The sequence below is a fragment of the Anomaloglossus baeobatrachus genome, chromosome 6, assembly GCF_048569485.1.
Source record: "Anomaloglossus baeobatrachus isolate aAnoBae1 chromosome 6, aAnoBae1.hap1, whole genome shotgun sequence".
Classification (NCBI taxonomy): domain Eukaryota; kingdom Metazoa; phylum Chordata; class Amphibia; order Anura; family Aromobatidae; genus Anomaloglossus; species Anomaloglossus baeobatrachus.
Window position 1 is genome coordinate 176,264,060 of NC_134358.1, and position 25,546 is coordinate 176,289,605.

Here is a 25,546-nt window from a genome sequence, read left to right on the forward strand (position 1 = left end):
GAAAGATATGAAGGAGAACAAACAGGAAGTTGACCAAAGCAAACTAATGTCCCGGCCTCCTACATATTATACACTTGCATCCTTTAGTGCCTTTTTGTGTTATTGTGGGGTGTTTAGGCTAAGTTGACCTAATAAATAAATAAATTAAAGAAAAGGACATGATGTCTCCCTTATTTTTGATAAACAGCCAAGGTAAAGCAGACAGCTGGGGGCTGTTATTACCAGTCTGGGAAGGTCCATGGTTATTGGCCCCTTCCCAGCCTAAAAATATCAGCCTACAGCTGCCCCAGAGGTGGCACATCGCATTAAATGCACGCAATTCACCAATTCTGGTGCTTCACATTGGCTCTTCCCGATAGCCCTGGTGCAGTGGCAATCACGGTAATGGTAGTTGGGGTTGATGTCTGATGTCCATCAGACACCACCATTTCTAACCTAGTAAGATAAAATAAAAAAAAAAACACACAAAAATATTTTATTTTTTATTTTTATATATTTTAAAAAACACACCGCTGACTCTAGCCCTGGTTCACCAAATTATAAAAAAAAATGCCAAGCAGCATTCCTGTGTATGGCAGGCAATCCCCGCATGTTGATTGGTTGTCAAACAGCCGCAAAACATGCGGGGCAGTGACTTAAGCATGGCACTCGAGCAACTGAGATACTCGATTGAGTAGCAAATGTACCCAAGCACTTTGATCGACTATCAAGTACTGGTGAACACGCTCAGTCTTCACTATTAGTGACATGAAAATGGTCAGCCAGGGGGGAATGAGAATACTAACACTGCAAATAATGTATCAAACAGGTGCAGCTAATGTTATGGCCAAAAATAAAGCAGAGTTTTCAAGTCTAGTGTCCACTTATATCCTTATTACACTGCTCCTTCACTACTTCTGTACATGTATATATGACACAAGATGATTTCATTCTTATATTATCCTAAGTTTTGCTGTGATTATAAAGTATAATTAGTAGAGGTAATGTGTGTGCCCCCAAATGTTCATTATACCAGTAATTTATATAGTGGATTGCACTCATGCATGATTTCATCATTGTGTAATCAGGATAGATCAGAGCGCCTTCACTGTTCTGCGCTGAATTCTTACGTATGACAATATATGTGTTTGTAATTTGCATGTAGACATTTCTGCCATATTGTAAGGGAGTACTGGGACATGTAAATTTAGCTGGAGTGACTTGACCCTGCCTTGATTTATTCCTTACCACCTTCTTTTTAGTCAGCAGCTGCCTGGTGTGACTAGCCTGGGGGATTTCACTTGTCAGCTCTGATTTCTCTGATGGGGTCTCCGTGGAATGCCAGGGTTTATATTACAATCCACACTAGCCTCGAGACAAAATTAACTGCAAATGTGGACCAAATGTTACAGTGATGTTTACATTATCAATTACTGGAGACTTTCATAGAAACATGACAGCAGAAAAAGTCTAAGCTTCATCACGTCTGCCCTTTTGTGTTATTGTTTGCATTCTTAATTATTTATTTGATTTTTAGCTATACTTTATTGTCTTGTACTTTGGATCTTGTTCTTAGGCCTCATTCAGAAGTCCAATTTTTCCATGTATGAGAAAAACGGACCGATTTTTTTGAATCGGGCTTTGATCAGACTGTAATCCGAGTGTCATCAATGTTTCTCGTACGTGGATGGAGAAAAAAGTTTCCCCTCCTTTCCATTCTGACAGTCCGTGAAAATGTCATACAAATGAGGTCCAATTTTTTTCACTGATCCATAGACTGGCTTTGCTGATTTTCATCTGACCCTCACATGAAAATTATACGTGGACATGGTTCGTGAAAAATTACGTGACTGGCCCCATAGACTATCACAGGCACCATTGCTGTCCGTCAAAACCATAGATAGCAATCTTCTGCAAAAACTGTATAAAAAGAGAGATTAGATCCCGTGATCCCAACTTATTATTACCCCTCTACAAGTCACTTGTAAGGCCACATCTGGAATATGGGATCCAGTTTTGGGCTCCATGTTTTAAAAAGAATATTCAGAAGTTAGAGTCAGTTCAAAGGCGACTAACTAGACTACTACAAGGAATGGAAGGCCTCCCATATGATGAGGGGTTGGAAAAGTTAGATATGTTTAGCTTAGAAAAAAGACGTCTCAGAGGAGATCTTATTTATATGTATAAATACATGTGTGGTCAATATAAAGGACTGGCACATGACTTATTTCTTCCAAAGACAATACTAAGGACCAGGGGGCACTCACTGCGAGTGGAAGGAAAGCGATTCCGGCAGCTAAATAAGAAAGGGTTATTTACAGTTAGAGCAGTCAGACTGTGGAATGCCCTACCACAAGAGGTAGTAATGGCAGATACTATAACAACTTTTAATAAAGGGCTGAATGATTTCCTCAGTACACTTCATTGTCGGTTATGAATTATCTAGTGACAAAATGTATAATTGGTGGAGGAAGGTGAACTAGATGGACCTAGGTCTTTTTTCAACCTATGTAACTATGTAACTAAACATCTGAATGAGGCCTTACCATGAATTTGTATCTGTTTTATGCATGGTGGATATTACTCAATTATATTTTTCACCTACAGTTTCTGAGACATTAACCCATTTTTCCACGGCAATCTATGTAAGCGACAGAAACAAATGTCCCTTACTTAACTCTTTCAGAAACTTCTGTAGACTTAAATTGATACAGATACATAAAGCATGGCCTCCACTCCTCTGCTTCCAAGAGGCGAAAATCGGCAGTTATAAATCAGTGAGCGGTATTTTCCAGATCCCTGTTGCCCTGATACATGAGGGACCTACAGGCATGAGACTCACACCTATTGGGCATTTATGGCAAATTCTGTGTATATACAGAAATGTCGTTGAAGATGATACCTCTTTAATTTCATACTTTCAACTTTGAGAACTCCAGAAAGGGAAGCTTTCTTTTATAACACTCAGGTTTGATCAGAAACAGACTGTATAATCAGTGGCCCTTTAAAGGGAACCAATCACCAGGATTTTCATATATAAGCTAAAGCCAGTGCTATACTGGCACTATCAGGCTGATTCTATACATACCTGTAGTGGTCAGCTCAGATGTTTAGGCTTTCAAATCCAAAAAAGTAAAGTTTAAAAAAAATCGGCAGCTGCTTGATTGGCAGTTGCACTGGAGCAGATCATATATTCATAGTTATTCCCTCCCTCTGTTAGAATTACCATAAGTATTATACAAACGATTCACTTTGTTGCAGGACCTGTGTGAGCTCACACCCATGTGACCTGGTATCCAGCTTTGATGGCTGAGGCCCCGCCCCTTCTGATCTCTGACCTCACACAGGTCCTGCAACAGACAAAGTGAATCGTTTGTATAATACTTATGCTAATTCTAACAGAGTGAGGGGATAACTATGAATATATGATCTGCTCCTGTGCAACTGTCACTCAGCAAGCAGATAATTTTATAAACTTTACTTTTTTGGATTTCAAAATCTAAACACCCGAGCTGACCACTACAGGTATGTATAGAATCAGCCTTATAGTGCCAGTATAGCACTGGCGTTAGGTTATATATGAAAATCCTGATGATTGGTCCCATTTAAGTCGCAGAATTAGCATTAAACCCAGAGAAAATCCAATTCAATGGCAAATTCACCCTTACTACAAAAGTATTTATCTAAACAATCGTCTGCCAAAAAATACGTATTTAAAGCTGTGTAATAAAACCATGATATAATGTGTAATCAGACTTACTGTTCCATTAGAGGCAAGGTAAAGTAAAAGTCCATTTGGTGAAAATGTGCGGAAGTGGATAAATATCTGAGTTGTGGTAGTACGTAGGGTTTTTTCAACAATGGAATACCCACTGCCATCAAAATAAAATGAAGTATCTTCATCCTGGGGGCTAAAAAGAAACAAACCTTTAGAGCAAATGTATTAATAGAAAGAATCACTAGCATAGCATAATGGCTCAGTGGTTAGCAATGTTGCTTGCAGCACTGGGGTCCTGGGTCAAAATCCCACTAAGGATTGCAAGGAGTTTGTAAGTTCACCCTACGTTTGTGTGGTTTTCATTCAAGTACTCCGGTTTCCTCCTATACTCGAAAAGTATATGGGTATGGAATTTAGACTGTGATGTAATGGTGCTATGTAGGCATATATGTAGCGGCTGAAATAAGTATTGAACATGTCACTAATTTTCTAAGTAAAGATATTTCTAAAGGTGCTATTGACATGAATTTCTCACCAGATGTCAGTAACAACCCTTCCAATCCAAACGGGCAAAGAAACCAAATCATAAATGTCTATAAATTTAGTGATGTGTAATAAGAAGTGAAACCAATGGAGAGTTTCTTTAGCTGTGTGTTTGGGATCATTATCTTGCTTACATTTCCACTCTCGTTTCATCTTCATCATCTAGGCAGATGGTAGCAGATTTTTATCAAAAATATATCTGTTGATTTTTCTATTCATTCTTCCTTCAGTTACATGAAGTTTGCCAGTGCAATATGCTGAAAAACAGCCCCACACCATGATGGTGCCAACTTAGAATTTCACTGTTGGCATGGTGTTTTGGGGTGTTTTCCAGTGTTTTCCAGCGCCTCCAAACATTCTGTGTATTATGGCATCCATAGAGTTAAATTTTGGTCTCATCTGACCAGACTATATTCTCCCAGTATTTCTTAGGCTTGTCTAAATGTTGTTGAGCAAACTTTAAATATGGTTGAACATGGTTTTTGTTCAGCAATGGATTATTGCGTGTTGAGTGTGCATACAGGCCATGGAGGTTGCGTGCATTACTGTCACGTCCCCACCAGAGTCCACTCCTGCGACTTCTGCTTCGGTCACCAGGCGCCACCATATTCACGCTGCGGACAGTGCTGGTTATAGGGGAGCAGTCGGTGCCAGTGGCTCTCGTGGGCACAGGCTCCGCCCATCCATTAAGCTGGGTTTTCCTGGGACCTGCAGTACCATTGGCTGACTGTGATGGCGTGTGTCTTCCAGGTGAAGTTTTCACCTTTCAGCCACAGCCAATGGGAAGACACCACACTATTCTACTTCCCCCTGCTGTCTGCTGGTCGTGGCCAGATATAGTTTTGTATTCTTGCTAGTCTCTGGTTCTCGTCCTGCTCTATATAGTGATCCCTGTGTTTTGACGCCTGCCTGCTCTCTGAGTACTCTCCTGCTTGCCATTTTTGAACCTTACTGCTCTCTCCGGTTTTGACCTCAGCCTGATTTCCTGACTACGCGCTTGCCTGCCGTTTTTGTCCCATTTCCATATCTCATAGTTTGGACCCTACCTGACTGACTACTACTCTCCTCTGGACTCAGCCTTCCACAGGTAGTGATCTCCAGATCCCTTTAGTAATTCCAAATCCCTGTATAGGGGTTAAAAAGTTCTCGGGATCCTGCTTAGTGTGTGGCTTTCCTCTAGCCTGTCCTTGATAGCCATTCTAAGACTGTGGTTCCAGGCAGGCGTTACAATTACTTACTGTTTTCTTTGAAAAAGTAGTACCTGCTGATTTCAGGTCTTTCTGCATTTCTCCACAGGTGGTTCTTGAACAACTCTTCTGACAATTCTTTTCACTTCTCTAGCTGAATTCTTGCACGGAGCACCCGGTTGCAGCCAGTTTATGGTGAAATTATGTTTTTTCCATTTCCAGATTATGGCCTCAACAGTGCTCACTGGAACCTTCAGTACATTAAAAATTCTTCTGTAACCAATGCCATTAGTGTCTTTTGCAACAATAAAGCTGTGAGAAGATCTTGAGACAGCTCCCTGGTTTTACCCCTCATGAGATGTTTCTTGTGTGGCAACTTAGTAATGAGACACTTTTTCATATGACATCAGTTGAACCAGCTGGTATAATTTTTCACTAAGCGGCAGGATTGTTTTCTAATTACTGATAGATGTCATCTAGCCATGAAATTGTTGGCGCTATAATAATAATAAATAATAATAATGACTTTTCATTCCTTTTTCCATCTCTCTTTCTTTATGTGTTCAATACTTTTTCCCTGTGTCATTTCTCATTATTACACATCACTAAATTTAGGGGTTGATTTATTTGCCAGTGTGAATTGGATGAGTGGTTATCGATATCTGCAGATAAATTCATGTCAATAGCACCTTTAGAAATATAATTAATTAGAAGATTGGTGACTAAGGGTACGCTCACACTGACGTAAAATTTGGAGGGGTGCAATGCAAGAAAATCTAGAATTGCACTCTGACTAATGTTAGTCAATGCGGTAGATCTGTTACTTTTTTCTCATGCCAAAACTGCAGGAGAAAAAAAATTGCAGCATGCTGCATTTTGCAGAGTATATTAGATTACGTGCACCCATACAAGTCTATGGATTTGTGTGAAACATCGGACTGCACTCAGATGATATCTGATACATGCAAAGACAGGCAGTGGAAAAGATAGAGATTAATCTCTTCCTCTTCTCCTCACCTGTGCTCAGATTCTCTCACACAAGAAAATCAGAGCACAGTGAATGACACTTGGCTCATGCTTGCAGCAGAGTTTGAGCCGAGTGTCACTAGCACATTGCATCCCATGCTTTGGTATCAGATGTGATACGCTCGTCTGTCCCCAGCCTTATACTTTTTCACTCATTTATTTCACCTGCTATGTGTGTATATATATATATATATATATATATATATATATATATATATATATATATATATATATATACACACACATATATACACACACTGTATTATTATTATTATTATTATTATTATTAATAATAATAATAATAATAATATTATTTAATCTTTTTTCTGTATATTGCAGAAAGCCATTAATATTGCAATATGTAGTTGTTAAACATATTCAGTTCATTTATGGTTGCTTATCATCCCGATACACTTAGATACATATGCACAGCTGTGAAGTGTCAATGGGAAATTGTTTTAAATGTTGTATGCTAAAAATGTCTATTTATTCTAATTTGCCATGAAAATGAACTAAGTTGTGCGGTATGGTGATTACACGCTGTGATACATTACAAATTACATTTTCATCCCAGTAGATTGTTATATAGCGCCCTCTGCTGGTTTGGAGAAGCCGACCTTGAATTTCTGCGGTAAATATACAGAATTCTGGCTGAGAATCAGAACATAATGTACCATGGCTAGTAAGATCATTGAGGGTATGAGACTTGCTAGTTGGAATCAATTTCTTCTACATTGGAAGCTAGAGTATATCTCATCAGGAACCCTATGCTTTTTATTTTATTATGGCTCTTGAAAGTGTTTATGAACTAAAAATATATGTGAGGTTTTCAAGGTTACTGCATCCTTGAAAGGCAAACACAATTACATATTTTCTTTTATCACATGGATGAAAACAGTAAAATTAAATTGACTGTCATGAGTCAATTCACAAGCCCTCCTCTATGATCATTATAAGTGCACTGCATGAATAGAGGAATTCCCAGTTTTCACCTTCATGTGTGTTTTTAATGGGGAATTTTATATTCAGATTCTGTTATGTTCTGGAGTAGGACGTTAATTTAATTGTACAATGTAATGTGAATCTACTCTTGATAGGAATGAAGATAACCTTATTTATCAAGCGTCAAACAACCAGGATGCCATATCAACTGATTAGAGCTTGGTTATCACTGCATCCACTACTTTAGAAAAATGAGGGTTAAAGTTATCGTTCACCCTCACACAGCCTCACTGCTGGAACACATATCAAAAGTTTTTTTTATTTATTTAAATAATAAAAGATAAAAAATGATATAATGGTAATGACACACATTATATCACAAAAGTGAGTCCACCCCATCTCATTTTTGTAAATATTTTATTATATTGTTTCATGGGGCAACACTGAAGATAGGACACTTTGATACAGTATAAAGTAGTCAGTGTACAGCTTGTATAACAGTAGAAATAACTCAACACTTAGCCATTAATGTCTAAAACGCTGGCACAAAAAGTGAGTATACCCTGAAGTGAAAATATTCAAATTGTGCCTAATTAGCCTTTTTCCCTTCCTGGTGTCATGTGACTCATTATTGTTACAAGGTCTCAGGTGTGAATGGGGAGCAGATGTGTTATATTTGGTTTTCTCTCTCACACACTCTCTCATACTGGTCACAGGAAGTTGAGCATGGCACCCTATGGCAAAGAATTTTCTGTACATGTGAAAAAAAGAATTGTTGCTTCACATAAAGATGGCCTATGCTATGAAGTTTGCCAACACCCTGAAGCCAAGCTGCAGCATGGTGGCCAATACCAAACAGCAGTTTAACAAACCAGAATTCACTCAGAACAGGCCTCAACATAGTCAACCAAAACATTGAGTGCTCATGCTCACTGGCATATCCAGAGGTTGTTTCTTTAAAAGCATAGAAGGGTTGCCAGCATTGCTGTCATCCCAGAAGGAAGCCTCTTCTAAAGAGGATGCAAACAAAGCCCACAAACAGTTTTCTCAAGACAAGAAGACTAAGGACATGGATTACTGGAACCATGTCCTGTGGTTTGATGAGATCAAGATAAACCTATTGGTTCAGATGGTTTCAAGTGTGTATGGCGGTAACCAGGTGAGAAGTACAAAGACACGTGTGTTTTGAATACAGTCAAGCATGGTGATAGGAGTGTCATGGTTTGGGACTGCATGAGTGCTACTGGCTGTGGAGAGCTAAAGTTCATTGAGGTAAACATGAAGGCTAACATGTATACGCAAGCAGAGCATGATCCCCCTCCCGCTGGAAATTTGGCCACAAAGCAGTATTCCAACATGATAGCAATTCCAAACATACTTCCAAGACAACCACTGCCTTGCTAAAGAAACTGAGGGTAAAAGACTAGCCAAGATGTCTCCAGACTAAAATCCTATTGGCATACTCAAACAGAAGGTGGAGGAGCGCAAGGTCTCTAACATCCACAAGCTCCATGATGTCATCACATGCAGTATTAAAGAGGATTCTGTGAAGCTCTAGTGAACGCTATGCCCAATAGAGTTAAGGCAGTGCTTGCAAATAATGGTGGCCACACAAAATATTGACACTTTAGGTATAATTATGTGAGCAAGGATGGTTGACCTTAGGGAGATCAACATCCACCACTGCGGAGACACCATCACGTGTTTCTCAACGCAGTGATTCTAGAGCAATGCCCCCTGTGAAATTTTCAAAGCAAGAAGGCCTGCGGAGACACCATCACATGTTTCTCAACGCTGGCAGGAAACTAGCCAGGTCTTTCACCGGGAAGGAACAACCACGGGAAGGGCAGTCTCCAGTCAAGGAGACCACCTATGCCAAACATGGTATCCATCCACAGACAGCCGTTTTGGGGTATTTGCCCCTCATCAGTGTGGAGTAGGAATCTGGCTAGTGGGACATTGCCTAGTAAAAGACTATGTGAGCAAGGATGGTTGACCTTAGGGAGATCAACATCCACCACTGCGGAGACACCATCACGTGTTTCTCAACGCAGTGATTCTAGAGCAATGGTGGATGTTGATCTCCCTAAGATCAACCATCCTTGCTCACATAGTCTTTTACTAGGCATTGTCCCACTAGCCAGATTCCTACTCCACACTGATGAGGGGCAAATACCCCGAAACGGCTGTCTGTGGATGGATACCATGTTTGGCATAGGTGGTCTCCTTGACTGGAGACTAGCCTTCCCGTGGTTGTTCCTTCCCGATGAAAGACCTGGCTAGTTTCCTGCCAGCGTTGAGAAACATGTGATGGTGTCTCCGCAGGCCTTCTTACTTTAGGTATAATTGACCACTTTCCCTTTAGCGTGTACTGACTTTTGTTGCCAGCTGTTTAAACATTAATGGCTGTGGGTTGAGTTATTTAGAGGACATCAAATTTACACTGTTATACAAGCTGTACACTGACTACTTTACATTATATCAGTGTGATATCTTCAATGTTATCCCATGAAAAGATATAATAAAATATTTACAAAAAAAAGAGGACCTTTCTCAATGAGCATATTAAAGAGGGGTAATCGGGAATAGTGGCTCTAGAAATAAAGTAAAACATAGTTCTTATTTGTTAATTGTTGCTCTCTGTTGCAGAGAGAATACTTTATAAAGTTTAGATTATAATTTATGTTACAGTTTAACTAGGCATTACCAGAGATTTGTCTCTGGGACCTGTACTTCTTACCTTGTATGAGGTTGACCAATCATAAGCAGGCAGTATCACACAAACGTAAAAAGAACAGACTAATCCTCCTCACTAATCTGTGCAGCTACTGTGTAGAGATGTAGAAATACAGGAAAGCTTAGTTATATATCATTATAAATCCTTCCAGAGCTCCTCTCAAAATGCTGTCATCTCTCAACCTTCCACCACACTGACTGCTGCGAGAGGAGATCTGGAAGTGTTTGTAATCTACATAACTCAGCTCTGCTGAATCTCTACAAAGTAGCCGCAGAGAGCAGTGATGTGAAGGGGGCATGTTATTTCTTCCCAAGCATGATGCTGCCTGCTTATGACTGGTCAATCTCATACAGGGAAAGAAGTTCAAGCCCCAAAAGACAAATCTCTGGTAATGCCCAGTTGAACTAAAACATAACAAAATTACAATCTAATATCTCTGCAAAGGAGGAGAGAAATGAAAAAATAACTGTTATGTTTAACTCAGCTCTGTAGCTGCTATTAAATGTCCAGTATAACATGTTCAAACGGGTAAAAGATCCACTATAAGGTACAGATGAAAAAAACAGCAATCAAAGAAAAAATAGCTATAGTGTAAAGTGATTGTCAAACTAATGAGCATAATATTGTGGACCTAAAATCAGCATAATTATAAAAAAGATAGAGATTCACTCGAGTGTACATATGAGTGTACATACTGTTGTTTTACACTTTTTTCTGGCAGAAATAAGAGTTCTATTGGGATTTCTTACAGCAATTTTAAACCAGCCTTCATCATGCTTTTGCCTGAGGAGGTCTAGCAATTCTCAAAAAAACTAAACTTCAAGAAAAAAGGCATTTGTGTATCCAATCGTTTAGTGGTTCCTGCCACCATCTGGAGCAAATTAGGGAACATTAGGCAATGGCAGCGCAGCAGAGACAGACATTTCCTCCAGACTTTCTTTCTTACATTTAATATGCTGTAGTGGAGAAGTTTTACAAATTTTAATAAAGTATGTACTGTATATAATGAAAAAAATGGTTGCTTCTTTGGCCGCCTACAGAGAATTAGGCTGTAAGATGAGATGTTACCTCATTTAATCGTATGTCTTTTTATAAAATACTAAACTTTTCAATGACAATTTGTTCTTTTTAGAGTTTGAGTCTAAAGGCCCAGTCACACACAACGACTTATCAGCGATCCCGAAAACGATGCGACCTGATAGGGATCGCAGGTAAGTCGCTGGGAGGTCGCAGGTGAGATGTCACACAGACAGATCTTACCAACGATGCAGGAACAATACAGGTCGCAGTAGCGACCTGTATAACGATCTCAGCAGTCACTGTGACCCTGTCACACAGTGTCAAACACAGCGATGTGTCCTGCCCAGCAGGACATTGCCTTTGAAGAAAATGACCTGGACCATTCAGCAACGACTAGCGATTTCACAGCAGGGGCCTGATCGCTGGTAAGTGTCACACATAACGAGATCGCTAACGGGATCGCTACTGCATCACCAAACGGTGACTCAGCTGCGATCTCGCTAGCGATCTCGTTATATGTGACAGTACCTTAAGGCTGGAGTCACATTAGCGTATGGCAAGTGATGTGAGAGCATCGGATGTAATATGCTAATGACCCTCGGCTCAGGCTCTGCTGCGAGTGTGATACAAGTGTCATGTGACAGTGATCCGATCCTGTGATTGGATCACAGCTGCAGAGGAGAGGGAGGGGTTAATCCCCCCATCTCCACCATTATCAGCCTGTGCGTATATTGCACTGCACTGTGATAACATCCAAGTGCCGTCTGATGTTTCTCTCGCACCCATTCACTTGTATGGGTGCGAGTGACACGACTCTCGCAGACAATCTCAGCATGCTGCGATTTTTTTTCCTTAGTCCAATTAGGGCAGAGGAAAAACTCACAGACGTGAGCGGGAACATTGCCTAACATGGGGCTGAGTGCAATGTGAGATTTTCTCGTATTGCACTTGTGTGAGTCATACGCCAGTGTGATTCTGCCCTAAAGCAGGGGGTCACACAAGCGTATTAATTGGACGAGTGCAATGTGAGAAAATATTGCATTGAACTCTCACCAATATTAGTCAATGAGTTAGAGCAGATGGTCAGTTTTTTTCTCATCTAGATTCTGCATGAGAAAAATGTTTATAAACCAATTCACACAAAAAAAGAATCAGAAACAAAACATAAAATGAGTAATCTTAATTGTGAAAAAATATTAAAAGACAAGATGAGGTGTAGTAACAAGTAAAGTGCACAAGATGGCGTACCAGAGCAGAGGAAAGAAAGTGTCCGGTTTAAAGGAACGTAATACATGCCTAAAGCCTGCAAAAATATCACCCAGTCACAGTTCACATGTAAAGCGGGCTTTACACGCTACGATATCGTTAATGTTTTATCGTCGGGGTCACGTTGGTAGTGACGCACATCCGGCATCATTAACTATATCGCAGCGTGTGATGCTTACCAGCAACCTTAAGCGACCTCAAAAATGGTGAAAATCGTTCACCATGGAGAGGTCGTCCCAAAACCAAAAATCGGTAATGGTTGATTATCGATGTGGTTCGTCGCTCCTGCAACTAGAATGGCGCCAGATCCCACCTACGCACGTTTTGGCACAAGCCTTCGTCAGGGAGTGACGAAATGTGCGTAGGTGGGATCTGGCGCCATTCGAGCGGTGAGTAAGTGGTCCGTGGTTTATTTACCTATATTCTATTTGTGCCAATTCTGAGTTTTTCACCTGTCACGGGGTCTTAACTTCTTTTATGTTTGACTTACATGTGAACTGGGACTGGGTGATATTTTTGCAGGCTTTAGGCATGTATTACGTTCCTTTAAACTGGACACTTTCTCTCCTCTGCTCTGGTCTTGTGCACTTTACTTGTTACTACACCTCATCTTGTCTTTTAATATTTTTTCACAATAAAAAATACTCATTTTATGTTTTGTTTCTGATTCTTTGTTTGTGTGAATTGGTTTACATATATTTATTTGAATCAGCGTATCCATTCTATTGTGACTTAAGGATGGTGGTATAATCTCTCACATTTGAGTGACCACCCAGTTTACCTTTTTTAGTCCGTTATTTTTGGCTGAAAATTTGTCATGAGAAAAATGTTGCGGCATGCTGCCTGTGGATGCCGAAATCGTGCGAGACTCGTCAATACAAGTCAATGGGTGAGAGAATAAAATGGATGCCACACAGACAGCACCTGCCTAATACAGGTGAAAAAAAAACAGATCTGCACTGCCTCAGTCAATAACATTGGTCCGAGTGCAATCCCTCTTTTTATTAGATTGTCCTCATGTGAGCAAGTCCCAATATCTAAAGGTCTACATACACAATAAGTAATGGAACGTGAGAATTTAGGCAGGACTGGCTGCCCATCTAAGTTATCTGGGGATTCTCATCTCTTCCTAAAGGCCACGTCTCACTAAGTGACATCGCTAGCGACATCGCTAGCAACATCGCTGCTGGGTCACGGTTTTTGTGACGCAACAGCGATCTTGCTAGCGATGTCGCTGTGTGTGACATCCAACAACGATCTGGCCCCTGCTGTGAGGTCGCCAGTCGTTGCTGAATGTCCTGGACCATTTTTTGGTTGTTGCTCTCCCACTGTGAAGCACACATTGCTGTGTTTGACAATGAGAGAGCAACGATCTGAATGTGTAGGGAGCAGGGAGCCGGCTTCTGTGGACGCTGGTAACCAATGTACACATCGGGTAATCAAGCAAAGGCTTTGCTTGGTTACCCGATATTTACCTTGGTTACCAGCGTCCGCAGCTTCTAGAAGCCGGCTCCCTGCAAACGTAGCCAAGGTACACATCGGGTAACTATAAGCAAAGCGCTGTGCTTAGTAACCCGATGTGTACCATGGCTACAAAGCACAGCGTCGTTACACGGGTCGCTGGTGGCTGGTGGATGATCTCTGATCGCTGTGAAGATCTGCCTGTTTGACAGCTCACCAGCGCGATGCTCCAGCGATTCCTGCCAGGTCAGAATGCTGGTGGGATCGCTGGAGCGTCGCTTAGTGTGACGGTACCTTAAAAGATGATGTCTTCTTATCTACCTACCTAACTGGATAAGTGAAGGTTACAAGGCAATTAGTGGCAATACAGCAAACGTATTACTTCTCATCACGTCTATTAAATACCTTCCATAGCATCCGGCACACTTGCCCTGTCTCTGCATATAGTTCCATAAGCCAATAGATTTTCCGTTCAGGAATGCTTCACCCATGCAGCCCCTAAAGTCTGATGTTTGGACTGCTGGTGACTTCTACAGAAGAAACAGACAATGATAAAATAACAATAATATTATACATAATGTCTAAGAACATATTGATATTATGCAGTTATAGATCAGCAGGGGCTGAGAATCTGTCGATCTGTATTAATATAAATATATATTGCAGGTTTTTTTATGATTTTTATTAATGATTTTGCTCCTTATATATGGGTGTACAGTATTTACGGTAAAGTATCAGGTCCTCTGCCTCCTTCCAAAATCTGGTGCTTTATGAATTTTCAGAGTAAATCTAACCAGTGCACAACTCATGTAGTAGGCTGGAAAAATATCCTGTAAGGGTACTTTCACACCTGCGTTAGTCACAATCCGCCGCTTTGGAAAACAGTGCAATCCATTAACGGCTTGTGCTGTTTCCCATAGACTTGTATGGACGACGGATTGCGACTAATATGTCTGCGTTGCATCTACCGCATGACAGATCAGTCGTGGAATGACTGACCATCGGGCGGCAGGAACGCAGCATGTAGTGTTTTTTGAGAGGCGGAATCCCTTTTCTTTGACTGCGCATGCTTAGCTCTTATGTTTAATAATTGAAATCAATGTTTCTTTCTCTCGGCGGCTGAACGATCAGCTGATTGCCCGGCGGCCGGCTTTTGAGTGCGATCAGCTAATTGCCCAGCGGCCGGCTTTTGAGAGCGATCAGCTGATTGCCCAGCGGCCGGCTTTTGAGAGCAATCAGTTGATCGGCTTTTGAGAGCGATCAGCTTATTGGGTGATCAGCTGATCGTTCACAATAGCCTGCCACTGGTAAAACAGCAAAAAACAAACAAATAACGGATCGTCGTTGTTTTGCAGCATCAGTCACATCAGTTGTGCCACCATCTGCAACGCATCCGTTGCATCAGTCACACAACTGATTGTGACGGATGCAGCACAACGCAAGTGTGAAAGTACCCTAAGGGCTTGTTCAGATGTTGCATTTTTTATGTAATCTTTGTGTGTGTGTTTTTTTGTGTGTGGGAAATAAGCAGCATTTTGCAATACTAGGAAAATAAATTTGATTTCTAATATCTCATTCCATGGTGTTTTTCATGCCCTGCAGGATGGAGCATTTTAATTCTGTGTTTTTGCCAAGTTATTTTTACCAATTCAATGGAATGCACAAAAAATGGACCACAAAATGTGTTAGCACTCTAAAAACACAAGTAATGTATGCCGCGAACAGCCTGCGTTACGTGTGAACATAACCTTATACTGCAATGAATGAAAATCATCATATAACTTGATACTGCTGTAGGACATTACAACCATCATGAAAGTTTTTTTCAATGACTTTTAACCATAGTGAACAAGGCAAGGAAAATCCTCAGTCTGCAATTTATGAGTATAAGCATTGCCTTCTCTTGTACCGATATGGTAAAGTGTCTCCAGATGTTCCTGGATCTCCTGAGGGTAAATATTGTGTTACTGATCACCAGATTGTAAGGTCTCTCTAATTCTCATGTTTCTAGCTGCATTAAGGAATTAAATATACCTGTATCCCGCTTCCAATGCCACCAACAAACACTAGAGTAGAATTATCAACATGGAGAATGGATGATGTTCCCGGAGAAGACAACGTTTTGGATGATGTTTTCTGAGACGAGAGGACTTCTTCTACACTTAGTGTTCCTGATCTACCAAACCTGTACAAAGGAACGGTGGTAGTGGTAAGTGCAATACTTGATAGAAAAAGTTGGTGGTTTATATATCAATTCTTAAAAATATATAGGAAGAAAACATTAAAACTATGTCCAGTTTCACAAATCCATTTATATTGTAAAGGTCCTCTAATAGGGGAGAGAGTCACAAGGTTTCTCACTACTATGATCTGCAGGAGAAGCTGTCTTTAACAGGTTATTCCCAAGTCCAAGATCTTATCCCAATATGTAGTAGGTGTAATAATAATAATAATAATAATAATACTAATAATAATAGCAAATACCTCCAATTAGAAATGTAGTACAGTGGAACCTTGGTTAACGAGAACAATCCGTTCTGGGACTGTGCTTGATAACCAAGTTACTAGTTCAGCAAAGCAAGATTTCCCATAGGAAATCATTGCAATGCACACAATTCGTTCCACAACATGCTCACCTTACCTTCCGTTCCATCGCCGGTCTCCTGGGACTTGCTGTTCTCCGGTACGGGCTGTGTATCGGGTTACCATAACGATGAGGGAGGAACTTCCGATGCCAGAGCGCTGACGTCAAAGGCAGGAGCCGCTTGCCCCTGATTGGCCAGCGCGCTGCCTTTGAGTAGCGGTGACAGAGGAAGTTCCTGCTTCATTGCTATGGTTGCCGATGCACAGCCTGGAGTGGTGAGGCGAACTACAGGACCCAGGAGGCCGGCGATGGAACTGAAGGTACACATAGTATGCTCACCTTACCTTCCATTCCATCGCCGGCCTCCTGGGTTTTGTAGTTCGCCGCGAGGATTCCTACCTCGTCGCAATGAGCCGGCGAACTACAAGAACCATGAGACCGGCGGTAGAACGGAAGGTAAGATGAGCATAATACTGTATGTGTGTGCGTGCGTGTTTGTCTGCATGTGTGTCTGTGCGTGCTTGTGTGTGTTTGTGTGGACTGCAAGTGCGGGTTAGAGCGCGGTGGATGTATGGAACCGGAAGTGTGTGTGGCGAGTATTTTGCTCGTACAGCAAAGCTTTCTTGTAAACTGATTTACAAATTTACAGAAAGCTTTGCTTGTTAAGCGAAATTCTCGTTAAGTGGGTTATTCGTTAAGCGAGGTTCCACTGTATAGTTCTTCTGATTCACTGTCGCTTACCTCATATGCAGGGCATTGCAGGACCTTAGGTTTCCATGGTTATGACCAGTAGCAACTAACTGTGACTATATGTGTGGTCATAACCATGGATACCATAGGTCCTGCAATACCCTGCATATGAGGTAAGTGACATAGTGCATCAGAAGAACTATACAACATTTCTAATTGGGAGATATTTGCTAATATTATATAATATTATATATTATATTATATTATTATTGCACTGACTACTTATTACATATTAGGATAGGATCTGAGAGATGGCAATACCCTTTTAAGTGTTAAATTTCCCTGCAGTGCTACCATATGAGAAATAGAGTATTGTATGGCCCTCATCAAACTCAATTAATTGCCTGAGCACACAGCACATAGTCCTCCAGAGTAAGGGGTGCTTCACACACAGCGAGATCGCTGCTGAGATCGCTGCTGAGTCACGGTTTTTGTGACGCAGCAGTGACCTCATTAGCGATCTCGCTGTGTGTGACACTGAGCAGCGATCTGGCCCCTGCTGCGAGATCGCTTCTCGTTACACACAGCCCTGGTTCGTTTTTTTATTGTTGCTCTCCCGCTGTGACGCACAGATCGCTGTGTGTGACAGCGAGAGAGCGTCGAAATGAAGCGAGCAGGGAGCAGGAGCCGGCATCTGGCAGCTGCGGTAAGCTGTAACCAGGGTAAACATTGGGTAACCAAGGTGGTTACTCGATATTTACCTTCGTTACCAGCCTCTGCAGCTCTCACGCTGCCTGTGCTGCCGGCTCCGGCTCTCTGCACATGTAGCTGCAGTACACATCGGGTTAATTAACCCGATGTGTACTGTAGCTAGGAGAGCAGGGAGCCAGCGCTAAGCAGTGTGCACGGCTCCCTGCTCTCTGCACATGTAGCTGCAGTACAGTCATGACCAAAAGTTTTGAGAATGCTATAAATATTAATTTTTACAAAGTCTACTGCTTAAGTTTTTCTAATGGCAATTTGCATATACTCCAGAATGTCATAAAGAGTGATCAGCTTAACAGCAATTACTTGCAAAGTCAATATTGGCTAAGAAAATGAACTTCAACCCCCAAAACACATTTCAACATCATTGCATTCCTGCCTTAAAAGGAGCAGCTAACATTGTTTTAGTGATTGTTCCATTAACACAGGTGTGGGTGTTGATGAGGACAGGGCTGGTGATCAATCAGTCATGATTAAGTAAGAATGACACTACTGGACACTTTAAAAGGAGGCTGGTGCTTGGTATCATTGTTTCTCTTCAGTTAACCATGGTTATCTCTAAAGAAACACGTGCAGCCATCATTGCTCTGCACAAAAATGGCCTAACAGGGAAGAGTATCGCAGCTACAAAGATTGAACCTCAGTCAACAATCTATCACATCATCAAGAACTTCAAGGAGAGAGCTTCCATTGTTGCCAAAAAGGCTCCAGGGCACCCAAGAAGGACTAGCAAACGCCAGGACCGTATCTTAAAACTATTTCAGCTGCGGGATCGGACTACCAGCAGTGCCGAGCTAGCTCAGCAATGGCAGCAGGCTGGTGTGAGTTCTTCTGCACGCACTGTGAGGCGGAGACTGCTTGAGCAAAGCCTGGTTTCAAGGAGGGCAGCAAAGAAGCCACTTCTCTCCAGAAAAAACATCAGGGACCGACTGATATTCTGCAAAAGGCACAGGGAGTTGACTGCTGAGGACTGGGGTAAAGTCATTTTCTCAGATGAATCCCCTTTTTGATTGTTTGGGACATATGGAAAACAGCTTATTAGGAGAAGAAGAGGTGAGCGCTACCACCAGTCTTGTCTCATGCCAACTGTTAAGCATCCTGAAACGATTCATGTGTGGGGTTGCTTCTCAGCCAAGGGAATCGGCTCACTCACAGTCTTGCCTAAAAACACAGCCATGAATAAAGAATGGTACCAGAATGTCCTCCAAGAGCAACTTCTCCCAAATGTCCAAGAGCAGTTTGGCGCCCAACAATGCCTTTTCCAGCATGATGGAGCACCTTGCCATAAAGCAAAGGTGATCACTAAATGGCTTATGGAACAAAACATAGAGATTTGGGGTCCATGGCCTGGAAACTCCCCAGATCTTAATCCCATTGAGAACTTGTGGGCAATCATCAAGAGACGGGTGAACAAACAAAAACCAACAAATTCTGGCAAAATGCAAGCATTGCTTATGCAAGAATGGACAGCTATCAGTCAGGATTTGATCCAGAAGTTGATTGAGAGCATGCCAGGGAGAATTGCAGAGGTCCTGAAGAAGAAGGGTCAACACTGCAAATATTGACTTGCTGCATTAACTCATTCTAACTGTCAATATAACCTTTTGGTACTCATAATATGATTGCAATTATATTTCTGTATGTGATGTAAACATCAGACAAACACAATTAAAAACCAGAGGGCAACAGATCATGTGAAAATATAATTTTGGTGTCATTCTCAAAACATTTGGCCATGACTGTACACATCGGGTTAATTAACCCAATGTGTACTGTAGCTAGTAGAGCAGGGAGCCAGCGCTAAGCAGTGTGCACGGCTCCCTGCTCTCTGCACATGTAGCTGCAGTACACATCGGGTTAATTAACCCGATGTGTACTGTAGCTAGGAGAGCAGGGAGCCAGCGCTAAGCAGTGTGCGCGGCTCCCTGCTCTCTGCACATGTAGCGACGTTATGATCGCTGCTGCGTCGCTGTGTTTGACAGCTAAGCAGCGATCATAACAGCGACATACAAGGTCGCTGTTGCGTCACAGAAAATGGTGACGTAACAGCGACGTCGTTGTCGCTGTTGCTATGTGTGAACCCAGCCTAATGGAGCCAACTGATAACTGTTATCCACTCTAATTAACTAACAAAGATCCCGAACAAGAAGCTACTACTAATTAGTCAGAATTGCTTTCAGAGGGTATTTAAAAACGGACCATAATAGCAGTGTAACAGTGAAGGGTGCAAGTCGAATTCACACCTCTACCCAGTCCACAATAGATATAATGCAGAAACCACAGTACTCTTCTATCAACCCTTTCCAATTCCAATCCAATTTTTTTCAGACTTTTCAAAATACATGCTGTGAAACAGAAAGAGTACAATCTGCACTATCTGCTGATTAAAGTCAGTAGTAATCTGAATAAATGCAACAAAAAACATCAGAGCAGAACAGGAAAATCATAATGACGGAAAAGGTCAGACGTCGGATTGGAAAGGGCTAAATTGAAAAATAAGATGCCTTTATTGGTGCATATCCAGACAGCACTTGGATATGCACTCATAAGGTACGCACAAGTACATTTTATGTGTATACAATTGTGTATATATATATATATATATATATATATATATATATATATATATATATATATATATACATATATATATACACACACACACACACACACACTGGTATACATATATGTATACTATAAAGACAAGAATGACCTGTACCTTGTTGCATGGATTTTATGCCATTTGCTGTTGTCTATTTGAATATCAGGATCTTCGATTCTTGCTGCTCCGGAGCCCAAGTCCCACAGGAAAGAAACTTTACCTTTCCTCATTTCAACTGCCATGAAATCAGCCTGTCAATCAGCAAAAAACATTACGGGGAATGTATATATGCACATTATGGAGATTTGGGTTACAAACTGACTACACATGTACAATATTTCATGTAATAATGTGCTTAAGTACAGAATCTAATAAACTGGGTCACTTATAGCAGGAGATAAATATAACATATTGAACCATCAAAATTAAATTACAATAGAGAGACTCAGAAAAAATTGTACACTGATGAGCACAGGAGGACACAATAGAGCTTAAAGGGAACCTGTCACCAGTTTTTCGGCCTACAAGCTGCAGCCACCACTAGGCTCTTATATACAGCATTCTAGCATGCTGTATATAAGAGCCCAGACCGGCATTGAGGTTCTGCGCAGGCGCACTTTGATCTGCTCTGAGAAGGGCAGATCAAAACATTGTAGCACTGTGCGGGACCGGCGAGTGTGTATTACGTAGGACGCATCATGCACACATGCTTCAGAAGGAGGACGAAGATGGCCGAAAGAGGAGGCGCCGACACCGGAGAACAGAGACACCCATCTGACTGGAATCCACCGCAGCGCGACCGTTGGGTGAGTATTATAAAGTGTTTTTTTTTTTTTGTTTTACACAACGACCTGGGTTCTTATATGCAGCATGTTAGAACGCTAGAGCCCACTGGTGGTGGCCGCCGCTTATAGCCCGAAAAAGTGGTGACAGATTCCCTTTAAGTGTCCGAAGCAGGTAACAGCCATAAGAAGAACAAGTCCTAAGTGAAGTGATAAAGTGAAGGGCTGAGATTAGAGCAGGTAGTACACAGAATACACATGGGTGAAGGACTATGTAAAATCAGTCTTTATCCACCACGTATTTTACATCCAATCTAATGATCCTCCTGGAATCAAGTAGCCTAGCCCATGAAGACACTGAACCGAATCAGTGCTTACCCCTGTAATCAAACTGAGATTTTACCATTCGTGTACAGTTTATCCCATGTGTCCAACATTACTGGAAGCCTGGGAAGATTTACTTTCTTTCTTGCTTGATATAGTGTCATGAAATATATTTGTTTAAGTTTTAGTGATAGACTCACCTTAGTGTTACTGCCCAAGTAAAAGAGAAGATTGTCGGGTTCATTAGTTTTGACATTTAGTGTAAGAGTATTGAAATTTGTAGCCTGGATTTCAGGGTGGTAAGAACGGACGCAATCTCTGTCTGCTGAAACAGCTACTTTAATCTGAAAAACAAAGTATAAATCATTTTTTGGAGCTCATAAACATGTGCAATAGATCAAGTTCTACAGATAATAGTTATACTGTACATACAAATATAATGTATAATGTCTATGTTGGGTGCTGGCATTGATATATTTATTGATAATATAATACAATATGTTTTATATTATATTATTAAATTTGTATTAAATGTATTATATATTAATACAATATATACAGTGCCTTGCAAAAGTAATCGGCCCCCTTGAATTTTTCAACCTTTTCCCACATTTCAGGCTTCAAACATAAAGATGAAAATTTTAATGTTATGGTAAAGAATCAACAACAAGTGGGACACAATTGTGAAGTTGAACAAAATTTATTGCTTATTTTAAACTTTTTAAAAAAATAAATAACTGAAAATTGGGGCGTGCAATATTATTCGTTCCCTTTAAGTTAATACTTTGTAGCGCCACCTTTAGCTGCGATTACAGCTGCAAGTCGCTTGGAGTATGTCTCTATCAGTTTTGCACATGGAGAGGCTGAAATTCTTGCCCATTCTTCCTTTGCTAACCCATCGAGCTGAGTGAGGTTGGATGGAGAGCGTTTGTGAACAGCAGTTTTCACCTTTTTCCACAGATTCTCGATTGGATTCAGGTCTGGACATTGACTTGGCCATTCTAACACCTGGATACGTTTATTTGTGAACCATTCCATTGTAGATTTTGCTTTATGTTTGGGATCATTCTCTTGTCGGAAGACAAATCTCTGTCCCAGTCTCAGGTCTTTTGCAGACTCCAACAGGTTTTCTTCAAGAATAGTCCTGTATTTGGTTCCATCCATCTTACCATCAATTTTAACCATCTTCCCTGTCCCTGCTGAAGAAAAGCAGGCCCAAAACATGATGCTGCCACCACTATGTTTGACAGTGGGGATGGTGTGTTCAGGGTGATGAGCTGTGTTGCTTTTACGCCAAACATATCGTTTGGCATTGTGCCCAAATAGTTCGATTTTGGTTTCTTCTGACCAGAGCACCTTCTTCCACATGTTTTGTGTGTCTCCCAGGTGGCTTGTGGCAAACTTTAAATTACACTTTTTATGGATATCTTTGAGAAATGGCTTTCTCCTTGCCACCCTTTCATAGAGGCCAGATTTGTGCAGTGTACGAATGATTGTTGTCCTATGGACAGACTCTCCCACGTCAGCTGTAGATCTCTGCAGTTCATCCAGAGTGATCATGGGCCTCTTGGCTGCATCTCTGATCAGTCTTCTCCTTGTTTGAGATGAATGTTTGGATCGACGGCTGGGTCTTGGTAGATTTGCAGTGGTATTATACTCCTTCCATTTCAATATGATCGCTTGCACAGTGCTTCTTGGGATGTTTAAAGTTGTGGAAATCTTTTTGTAACCAAATCTGGCTTTAAACTTCTCCAGAACAGCATCACGGACCTGCCTGTTGTGTTCCTTGGTCTTCATGATGCTTTCTGTGCTTTAAACAGAAAACTGAGACTATCACAGAGCAGGTGCATTTATACGGAGACTTGATTACACACAGGTGGCTTATATTTATCATCATCAGTCATTTAGGACAACAATGAATCATTCAGAGATCCTCAATGAACTTCTGGAGTGAGTTTGCTGCACTGAAAGTAAAGGGGACAAATAATATTGCACGCACCTATTTTCAGTTATTTATTTTTTTAAAAAAGTTTAAAATAAGCAGTAAATTTCGTTCAACGTCACAATTGTGTCCCACTTGTTATTGATTCTTCACCATAACATTAAAATTTGTATCTTTATGTTTGAAGTCTGAAATGTGGGAAAATGTTGAAAAATTCAAGGGAGCCGAATATTTTTGCAAGTCACTGTATGTATTGTGCACTAATACCATTAGTATTTACCACTCAAGCATAATATATTAAAGAACATACACCCCGCATGATCACACGGGATCAGAGATACTTAAGCTTTAACTGTTGTACTTAATTTTAAGGGAGAAACACTGAGAAAAACCGAGTCATATTCAAATGAGTTGACCACTGCAAGTAGGTTTTGCGAAAAGCACGTCGGGGTTGAGTGTCCCCAATATCATCAGGCACTTCCCAGTACATTATCATGTTGCATATGGTTTCTTTTTAACCACATTTATACTCTGCTATGCATTTCTTAACATCCACATTTACAGATTCCCATTTCAATTAGGTATTCCTCAGCACATTATTATGGGGCATCTTAATTTGAGTGCATTGCCACCTTGCCATGCATTGTTTAATGCTCATGTCCACAGTTTTTCACTGTTATTACGCATTTCTCAGTACATGACTATGTGGTACATGTTCTCTAATTAAGTGCACTGTTACTCTGTTGTGCATTGCTTACCATCTATGTTTATTGTGATCCATGCTGTACTCCTTTTTATATCCACTTCTACCCTACTAGTCATAAAATATTGATCTGCACATGTTGCCATCCTTGCTGTGCATTTACCCTCATGAGACTGCTTTATCATATGTAGCAGTCCCTAATTTCACTAGTCTACTATTTATTTACTACATTGTCTTATTGGTTGTACATTTTTGCACTATATACTGTTATATATTATTCCAGTCTTCCATCATCCAGTAACGTGATATGCACCATTTGTCTCTGCTTGTAAGCCCATCCAGTGCATGTTTTTAACTTACCTTGGTCAATAAAATATATACCATTTTTGTAGTATTTGAATCAGATTCTACATTGGTTTTTCTCAGTGGTTCTCCCCTTCTACATCTAATGAGTGTACCAACTACTTGTGTTCTATATAGGCGATACACATATCTCTATACTTGTCACCCCTCTACATACATTGTGGTAGTCGTTTATAATTATTGTGTTACTACACACATGCTTTAATCAATTTTAGGCCTTATTCAGACATTTGTGTTGCACATACTGTATTTGTTGCATCCATTTTTTCATGGATACAACATGTACCCATTATAACCTATGGTACTACTCATATTTCTGTGTTGTTTCACAAACCATGTGTCCATGCAAAACACACGGTGAGATGTCCATTTTATTCCAGCATTATGGATGACAAAGGCTATCAATCTAGAAAAAACACATACATCGCACAGATGGCATCCGTCTGCTGTTCATGTTTAACATTGAAAAGGAGAGGAGAAGCTTTGTCATTTATTTAGTTAATGATCCATCAGTGAAAAACACTGATGACACTGATGGTAAAAATGGACACATGGACCACACACTGATGACACACAGATCCAAAACACTGATGACACTAGTGCCATTTTTTCATGTACGTGTTTAAACACATACACGTGATGGAGGCCTGATAGAAAGAGGACTTTCTGTAGGTTCAGGTTAAATAACATTGATCCTCTTCAATTTAAATACATTACTTAGTTGATTTCATTGTTTCATTTCATTTTTATGTAATGTTTTGCAATGAGCTTAAAATGCCCTCTATCCTTGGTTGAATTATGGTAAATGTAATCCAGCCAGGGTCTTCATACCACCTACAATGTGTATCCAGTTCTATCTCACAATACCTGTAAATGCAGAAAAATAGGTTAATAGTAAAGTAGCGGTCTGGA

The 25,546-nt window shown here is 40.8% G+C and overlaps 1 protein-coding gene across 2 annotated transcripts in view; it reads right to left on the bottom strand.

The window, feature by feature from the left end:
- Positions 1–25,546, bottom strand: part of LAMA1 (laminin subunit alpha 1) — a 306,682-nt gene that overhangs the window by 29,640 nt on the left and 251,496 nt on the right. For both annotated transcript variants that reach the window (XM_075314522.1, XM_075314523.1), the window contains exons 45-49: positions 21,827–21,970; positions 20,638–20,771; positions 15,914–16,064; positions 14,285–14,409; positions 3,740–3,890 (exon numbers count right to left, since the gene is read on the bottom strand). In XM_075314522.1, coding sequence (XP_075170637.1) covers positions 3,740–3,890; positions 14,285–14,409; positions 15,914–16,064; positions 20,638–20,771; positions 21,827–21,970 — 705 coding nt within the window. The remainder of the gene's footprint in view (positions 1–3,739; positions 3,891–14,284; positions 14,410–15,913; positions 16,065–20,637; positions 20,772–21,826; positions 21,971–25,546) is intronic.